This window comes from Cicer arietinum, chromosome 6, assembly GCF_000331145.2.
Source record: "Cicer arietinum cultivar CDC Frontier isolate Library 1 chromosome 6, Cicar.CDCFrontier_v2.0, whole genome shotgun sequence".
NCBI lineage: Eukaryota > Viridiplantae > Streptophyta > Magnoliopsida > Fabales > Fabaceae > Cicer > Cicer arietinum.
The window spans coordinates 7,121,702-7,130,838 of NC_021165.2; the positions used below are offsets into that span (position 1 = coordinate 7,121,702).

General features: G+C 33.5%; 2 protein-coding genes across 6 annotated transcripts; one reads left to right on the forward strand and one right to left on the reverse strand.

The window, feature by feature from the left end:
* Positions 1-228: 228 nt before the first annotated feature.
* On the forward strand, positions 229-2,911 carry LOC101499600 (uncharacterized). Of its 4 annotated transcripts, none has more exons than XM_004503909.4 (6): positions 229-374; positions 476-529; positions 809-840; positions 945-1,062; positions 1,186-1,338; positions 2,530-2,911. In XM_004503909.4, the coding sequence occupies exons 3-6, from the start codon at positions 833-835 to the stop codon at positions 2,707-2,709; spliced, it is 459 nt and encodes a 152-aa protein (XP_004503966.1). In that variant the 5' UTR covers positions 229-374; positions 476-529; positions 809-832; the 3' UTR covers positions 2,710-2,911. The 4 variants fall into 4 exon arrangements, with proteins under 4 accessions (XP_004503966.1, XP_004503965.1, XP_004503970.1 ...); XM_004503908.4 differs by having other exon boundaries at positions 814-840; XM_004503913.4 differs by lacking the exon at positions 476-529 and having other exon boundaries at positions 250-374; positions 814-840.
* A 1,021-nt stretch (positions 2,912-3,932) lies between these two features.
* Positions 3,933-8,429, reverse strand: LOC101501197 (uncharacterized). 2 transcript variants are annotated; one of them, XR_001144077.3, is made up of 12 exons: positions 8,252-8,429; positions 8,031-8,144; positions 7,340-7,450; positions 6,839-6,901; positions 6,592-6,705; positions 6,366-6,515; positions 5,743-5,820; positions 5,445-5,666; positions 5,275-5,361; positions 4,964-5,057; positions 4,739-4,831; positions 3,933-4,651 (listed from the first exon to the last, which is right to left on the reverse strand). XR_001144077.3 is itself a non-coding variant. In XM_004503914.4 (12 exons), the coding sequence occupies exons 1-12, from the start codon at positions 8,372-8,374 to the stop codon at positions 4,592-4,594; spliced, it is 1,335 nt and encodes a 444-aa protein (XP_004503971.1). In that variant the 5' UTR covers positions 8,375-8,428; the 3' UTR covers positions 3,933-4,591. The 2 variants fall into 2 exon arrangements, 1 of the variants encoding a protein (XP_004503971.1); XM_004503914.4 differs by having other exon boundaries at positions 4,938-5,057; positions 8,252-8,428.
* Between the last annotated feature and the right edge of the window lie 708 nt (positions 8,430-9,137).

The following is a 9,137-nucleotide window of genomic DNA, read 5'->3' on the forward strand; positions in this document are numbered from 1 at the left end:
TCTTTCATCCCCTTATTTTATCTATCCACTCTTATATACACTACCAAAAACTAAAATATTACTTTTTTCACTTAAACTAAAATCCGATAGAACAATTAAAAAGTTAGAGGTTGAATCAGCATTCAACTACACTAAAGCCCAATAATCATGGGCCTATGTTATGGGTTTGTTTTTGCACCAACCCATTAAGTTGTAATTACTGCGGATTCGGGTCGGGGGCTTTGTGGCCCGTAAGTGAAGAAAACCCCACAAACTTTCACGCAATTCGTCAAAGATCTCAGTTTGCTGCTTTACGCAATTCGTATCCTAATCTGCTTCCCTGTTCTCAAATTTTCAGCTTTCTTGTGATATTTTTTGCTTCGCCGGTTTACGTTGTGAGTTTTTCAACTCTATTTTATTTTGATTTTTGATATGCATGTTGATTCTCTCTCGACTCGAGAATTTACTTGTTTTGATTTGTCTCTATGAGCAATAGCAATAGCAACAGAGAAAGGTTTCAAGGTCCTAAACATTGCACTGATTTGATAAGGTATTTTTTTACTAATTAATGATGCACGAGGAATAATGGAGAGAGTCTTTTGAATTGGTTATGGTCTACCATGTGCATTATAAGATTAAATGACAATTTGAATTGGTTATGGGTTACTTTCTCATTCTGTAGCAAAGGCAAAAGTTTCTGGCGGTTTTCTCCATTGTTCTTAATTTGAAATTTCAAATGATTTGTGTGTTTCAATTTTATTATTTGTTGTATTTTGCGAAGAATGATCTGTAATTGTGTTATGTTGTTACTGATTTGGTTTTATTGCAGGATAGGCTTTATTTGTTGTAGGAGATGAAGATGTATGTCACTACTATTCTTGTCAAACTTGTTGCTCAAATATTTCAATCAAATGAATCTCTCTCTCTAATGAGATGTTATTGATGTTTAATGATTTTTTTCATAGATTGGACGGCAATGTTAATGCACTTACAAATTTTGAGGTCCTTGATTTCTTACGAGCTAAAGGAGCTTCAAAAGATCCAACAAGGGTTATTGCCAAAGTAGCTCTATCCGAATACAAGGTTTGTTATTCTGTGAAGATAATACAATCATAGATAACCCTTTTTTTGTGATGTTAGTTTTTACCAATTGATAGTAATGCTTTTTATTTTTTATTGGTGGACGACTTTCTGCATCTCTTACAGGTTTATGATTATTTGGTTAATACCGCAGCCTGTTGTCAAACAAGGGAGAGCGTCAATGAGTTTTTGACAGCTATTAAACAGTTTGAGGTGTCAAAGGCTGAGATGCTGAACATATTAAACATCAGACCAGCACATCCCGTTGAATTATTTCCAGTAAGTATCAAAACTATGTTTTTGTCAATTACTTTACATCTGAGTAATTTGTTGGATGCTATATTAGCTCTGCATTTTGCCATTTTCTTTATCTGCAATATGTTTTCCCTGTTATTTGTGTTTAGCTTTAATTTTTGTGGTTTGAAGCTTTGTTGCTAACTGGTTAGCATTAACATATAACTATATAAGCTACATAAGTATTATTACTGGTTAGCTTTACTTATAATTTTGATAATGAATAAGTATTATTAGGTACTATAACGAAGTTTGTTTTTTAGTTAATCATCAACACTAAGTCTTTTCCAAATGAAGTAATTAGATAACGAAAAGCTCACCAAATGATTGGCTACTACCATATAACTCAAACCTATGGTTATTCTAATTCCTATTTCTATATTATCCAAAAAAAAAACATTGTGTGGCACTGAACTGAAATGATCAAAATATAATTTAGTAATTAGTAAATTACTGATGTTGTATTCTCCAAATTTTGCTTACCACAAACAACACTCGTATGTTTGCAGCAAATAGGAGCCACTGAAAATTTCCATAACAGAATTGATCTTCCTTTGAATCAAGTTCGTAGGAATTGAAAATGGTTGTAATTATCGCCTAGTTCATTGTTTAAATAGTTAAAAATGTAATGCTACTTCTAGAAAAATTCAATGTTTCATGTTCTGCTTTTGTTATTCTTTTAAGAGCAGTTTACTTTTGTCGCAAATAAAGTATTGTCTGGCAAAGGTCTAAGACTCAATGATCTATAGAACACAAACACAGATACCAGACACGACGCCGACCCGTAGACATTGAATGCAACCACATATGTTGTGCCGTACAAGTGTCGGATAGAAACATTTGTCAGACACACTTTACTATTATGTGTGGGGGTCATGTCAGGCTCACAAATCAAATGGAGCCAAACGACTAAAATGATTAAGCATATTTAGACATTTATACATTGAATGCATATAGACCAAGCATTGGTTGTTATGCCTAGAAATTAGTGTGCTATGTTGTGTTCGATAATAGTTGCCTGCTAAGTATCTTCATATATCAATTTCTAGACACCGATTTCTTCCATTTTAGTTCTAGGTAAATACTTGATCTATCAAACTAACAATATGCTTTTGCAATTCATGTTGCACCCTTGCATAATTGTGATCAGTTTGTTAACTTTTAATTATTACGCAGATCATAGAACATGGTCGTTTACCTGATGATGTGACATCTGAAATAGTAAGGCTGGTGAAAACAATATTGCCAGCACCGCCCACCGAAGCGACGTCAGAAGAAATTACCGAGGGTGGTGAAGAAGGTAATGAGATTAGTCAAGACCAAACTGAAGGTGGAGAACAAATGGACACAAGTTGAGATGTAATTCTAAGCTCACAAAGGATCTCACAAAGGTTGTTAGGTAATAGTTTTCTGTGTCGGTGAAAATGATTTTATATGAAACTAGGCTAAGTCGTGTGGTTGAAACTTTGGGGATTTTTGTACCCGGCTGACCGCTTTTTTACTGTGCTAATGTGTAAATATATTTACTATTTTATTAGTATAATTTTGATTTAAGTTATTTATGCACATAAACGGAAATATTATATATATATATATATATATATATATATACACACATTTAACTGTGCATACAATAAAGTAGAAAATAGAACGGCATAACCGGGCATACAAAAATAGCACTTATTCCTTCCAAATAAATATAGAAGTTCATTCTTCTTGTAACCGTAAAGCAGTTTTCAAAGGGTAGAATTCAAAGAAAAAAAAAGTATATATATATATATATATATATATAAATAGATGTCGCCATAATAAAAAAGTATATATATATATATAGATATAAAAATAGATGTCGCCATAATATTTATATATTCATATTATAGAAAGTTGCTGCCCTATGTTTGAGTACTAGGCGGTCGTCCCTCCCAAATGTGCTCAGACCACTGTCACTTGTAGATTCTAAATCTATTTGATTATATAAGTTGAGTCAAACAAAATAAATTGACTATATAGGTCGAGGCAGTTTTTTTTACTAAAGAGGTCATATGAAATAGTTGGTCAGTGGTAAATCTATTTGACATGAGATAGTGTTCACATCTTCCATTAAAAGAAATATTTTTTTATTGCATATGAAGTTGATGAGACGAAGCAAATTTGATTGGAAGTTTACTGTACAGCTTCGTCTTGCGATAGGACTTCTTCGCCTAGCGAAGGGCCTTGTGACAGCAACTCTGTTCCAAATTCATTGCAGAAAATATGGGGTCTTAAGGGTTTTAACCTCCACACATAATTCTAAAATTCTGGACATTCATTAACATAAATTCCAACAGAAGATCTCAAGAGAAAGATCATAGCATCATTCTTTAAGCGCAAATTAACCATAAGAGACACGTTACATCAGCATACTTACAAATAATGTTTACACCACATACTATCAAGGTCAAAATAGTTTTTTTTTTATCATATATTCTAAATTAACACATACTCATGAGCATCCTAAACCATATCCAAAACCCAAAATTCTCAACTTACTTATTAATGCGTTAAAGAAATAAGATTTTCAGATGGTAGACACGTGTATATAAACTTAAAAGAAGATTTGTATTCTTATTTCTTATACACAACATACATGATACACTTCCTTTATCCTTTTGACCTCTTCCATTCATACTCACTTAAATATGTTACTCTAACAAAATATCCACCATCAACATTCTCTAATTATACATGCAAAACAAGAAATCATCTCAAAATTCCCAAGTTTCAACTCCAGTTCATAAGATCCAAAAAAGACCCAGGCACACCTTACAGAGAGGTTTTGGGGGAGATTGCTATGCTACCTTAAAAGACCTAATAATGGGAAAGCCATAGAAGCTTGATGATGATCTTTTTCTGGATGTTACACATGACATACATGATTTGAAATATCATCTCTTCAATTTAAAAAGAAGAAGCAAGCCTCGTTGATGTTATAATCTTGGTTGATTTGACCATTGATTTTGAAATATCCATAAGAGAACCTGACCACAATTAACCGTTTTAAACTCTATTTTCCTCACCCAAAAATCCAAAATCCACATCAACTCCCCCGCTGCACCAGATTTGATCACGATTAGTTTGGCATTCGGTCGGTAAACAATTCTTGTTCACTCCTAATTGTATTTGCACCAATCATATTGTCCTCCGAAGATTAAAAAAAAATGTAGTATGAACTTATTGAAATTTAGATTCCAATATTCTATCATATAGATTTCAAAACTTCGCCTAGGACTAGTCCCCATTGAGTCCAATGGGTGCCCCCCTGCATTTAGAAAATAAATTAAGATAATATGTAATAGTGAACCATATTAATAGGTAGTAACTATTGTTTGATACAAAACCAACATACCTGGCAAAATACAGCAAATGGCTCTCTAAGAGGTCCATCACATGAAAGCTCACTTGTACTCCCATCAATGAAGGTTCCATCAGCAAAGATCACCTGAGAAGATTGATATGAAAGTTATTATTATCTGTTAGGACTTCGGATTGCAAAGTAAATATGAACATCGTATAAGGACCAAAACATAATAAATTTGTGAGCAGACCTCCGATGCATATCCAGCAGTGATACCTGCAACTGGTTTGGTGTATGACCCCACAGGTGAGCTTCTCTGAACAGCCTCGCAGAAAGCGAGGAGACGCTGACGGCTTTCCAACTGTATGGCCTATTGGCATTGCAAAATAATTTTACTTATCGTCCGAATAATTATCATCAATATATTGAAAGAAACTCCCCAAGTGACTGGTTTTTGCCTACATACACAACAGCTTTTCTACCAAAAACAGAATTTTGCTAGTACTGCTGGTGACTTAACATGAAAATTAAAAATCAGATACAAGTTTCATATAGAAAGAAAAATAGCACAGGTTTAGCAAGAAAACCTGAACAGTATCACATCGGCGGACACGAGGGAGTGGCTGCACTTTATATCCTTTAGATGCCAAAACTTCAGCAATCAGGAAGGAACCCTTGTAAAGAATAGGGAAATTCTCACTACCAGATATAAACAAGAAATGCATAATATCTTATAATGAAATGAAGGATCCGGTACCTTGATTGCCTCCCCAACCATTTGAGGTGAAAGAAATAATCCCTGGAAAAAGGCTCTCATGATATCACCGGGAGTTGAACCACAATCCACACCAAGCCCGGGTGCAGAAAGACGCGCTGCAGCTGCTTCAACCAATTTCTTTTTCCCAGCAACATATCCACCACAAGGTGCAATTGTTCCACCAGGATTCTTGATCAAACTGCCAGCCATCAAATCTGCATCCTGCCAGCCAATGTAGAAATGTGATACTGCACATCTTGGAGTAAAGCAATACATAATGTGGCACATTATTGCATACCACCATGGGAGGCTCAATGCTTTCCACAAATTCACCATAACAATTGTCCACCATGACTGAGCACTCAGGATTTTGCATCTGAACAATCAAGGGTAAGTCACAGAGCAAAAAATGAGAACATTTTGTGATGAGAAAAACGATACAAGAGATGCAGAAAAATGATTTGTTGAAGTAAATATCATTTGGGTTTAAAATTTCAACAATAATGCTTTAAAATCATCCATCTCTTATATGGCACAATATTCTGGTCTCTGATAATTTTAGGTCACAGCAGGTATAAGTCAGATTTGTGCTAGTAGCATTCCAGTAATTATATTGGTAAAAAATGATATGCAAAACAAGACTGTTGTAGGGAACTAACTATTAGTGGTTTCAATTAACAAAAACAAAGAAGCTGATATTAAGTTGATTTTTTATCATAGAGCATGCCCCAACAATTAAATATAGCTTCTATTGTTATGGTATTTTAGACATGAGAAAATTAAAAAATAATTACAAAATATGTGAGCAGTTCATATTTTAACTCACAACTGTTGAAGTGGTTACCAGGAATAATATTAACTTTAAAGCATTAAAGCATAATGTTACAGTTTCAAATAAAAGAGCATAACTATAAATCTTACTTTGATCATTTTTATCGCTCTCCCTATGTCGTTAACACTCAAACTCTTACGCCATGAATAACCACATGACCTCTGTATGAGTGCGCATTTTGTTTCGGGTTTGACAGCATGCATCAGTGCATTCCAGTCAAGTCCACCATCCTCAGCAAGCTGATGGAAAAATGACAGAAGATTCATAAAGAAGACTGATGAATTATATCTGGAAAAAAAGTATTAATTAGCATACCGGAACTTCTCGGTATTTCACCCCAAAATCCTGGAGGGAACCCAAACCACCAGAGTCCCTTTTCCCAATTACTTCCTCTAATGTGTCATAAGGAGCACCAGCAACTGCCAAAAGCTGATAGCTATGTTAGTCTAAAAACCTTATTCCAGTTACAAATTCAACAGAAAAACATTCTATACATAACTTTAAAGCAAACTGCTGGTAAATACGAAAAAACATTGAACATAAGAAGAAAAAAATGTGTTACCTCATCTCCCGGCCTAAGGAGGGCAAATAAAGCACATGTGATGGCATGAGTACCTGAGAAGAACTGTTGACACATGAAAATATTACAAGTCTTGTATAGCCAATTTCAATAAGAACTGATATATATCTATACCTATTATATATAAAGAGGATATCAAATTTTTGTGTAACTTTTTTCTTTTAATTTTACCCTCTATTTGAAGAATTTTATTTACAATGTTGCCATTCTTTACTCAATCAAATAATTGTATAAAATTTTGTAATCTATATCTATATATAAAAGGGCAACTAAGTTTTGGTGTAGTCACTAATTTCTTCCAATATAACTCTACATTTAAACAATATTATTTACCATTTTGCCATTCTTTACCTAATCAAATACAGTAACTGATTTTTCAAATGTTGACATGAAATTTTGCAATTTCCCTTATTTTTATCTATAAAATCGGACAGACGGACACTATGCTAGTATAATATAAAGAAGAGAGGGAAAATGAAGAACCTGTGAACGAACAATAGCTGATTCGGCTCCAACAATTTGTGCAAAAGCCTGGTCAAGAGCTGCACGGCCACCAGCTTCATCATGACCATAACCAGTGGAACCACCAAAGTGCTGATAGCAATATAACCAATTATAATCAAAATACATAAAATAATAAAACTATTCGTTTACAAAGCAGTAATTATTAATAAAATATGCAAAATCTTCATATACAGAGAGCATTGTTAAATCTCTTGAGCGACAATACCTGGTTGACATAAAAAAATAGAAAAATGGAGATAAATTTTGTATTAATCAAATGAGAAAAATTATTACAATAATAGATACAATGAACTTTATATACTCAATTAAAACAACTAATTTCTAAGTAACTAACACATAACTAATATAACTAACTAGTAACTAATTTTACAGCTCTAATAATTATCGAAAAGAAAGAACATGCTTATTATTAGATACAATATTAGTCGTCACACTACTAATTAATTAGTCTGAAAAACTAGTGTGACTTAGATAATAATTATTACTCCCTCCATCTCACAAGTAAAAAAATTTGTCTCAAAATAAATATCATTATTAATTTTCATAAATAGTTTGTTAACTTGTAGTTTTCTTCTAATTATTTTATTTGTTAATAGGTGTGCAAAAACTTTAAAAAGAACGCTTATTGTGAGACAGAGCGAGAGCATACATGAGATCCAAGTCGAGCATTGTGAAAAGCTTTAAGGACACGTGTGGTATTGTATGCAACCAAATTATCAACGTCTCTGAACTCTGAATGCAATGCGTCCACAGCTTCTACAACCTTCATTGCAACCAAATGAGTAAGTCTTGTTATTATTAATAAACTATAATTCAATGATTTTGAAGAAATCAAAGGGTGGTGGTGTGAGAAAATAGAAGAGTACGTACCTCTGGAACGAACGGATTGAGAGGAATAGAGAAGCGAGAGGAAGAGCGAACGGTAACCGTTGGAATGGAAGTTCGAACAGGATGCGTAGGATAACCAGATAAGGCGCACGTTAAGAGCCACATTCTTCCTTACTTATCTTGCTTCTTCTATCTGCCTGTGGGGGGATTTTTTTTTATCTTTCAATTTTCAATTACGCTTTACGACGTCAACTCTTTTTTTTTTTTTTTTTACATTTACCACTCATTCACCTAAATACCATTTTATTATTTATTATTTGATAGTTAAAATATTTAAAATTATTAATGTTTTGATAATTTTATATTTTATATTTTTTAAAAATTAAAAGAATTTATATTTAATTTTTTTTATTTATCCGCATTTTTGTTGTCACTTTTTGGATAATTGTAACTATCGAGAAGCTCTATTTGAATGGACAAAATATATTGGAATGCAAAATGAAATTATAATTGTTAATATTCGAACAGATAAAGCAACCGGAAAGAGATGAAGAAAAGACAAATTAATTTTAGGATGCGAAAAATGTAGAAGATATAAATCAAAATTGTTCTCACAAGGAAAATTATTTGTTTAAACTCAGATGTATACTTTTGAGTATCGCTAGCAAGCCAACACACGCGCGCACATGTCACGTCTACGTCTTAGTCGTAGTCTTAGTCATTGCGCGCGTCTTGATTTACCCACATCTGATAAAAAAAAAAAAATTGATTCCGTTGCTACATCCATCAACTAGCAAGTAAATCCACGTCCACGTCTTAGTGGTAGTCGTCGCGTCTTGATTTACCCACATCCTTCCCAAATTTTGGATTTCGTTGCTACGCCCCTCAACTAGCAAGTCAACATGCGCTCGGGCCCCGTCCACGCCTA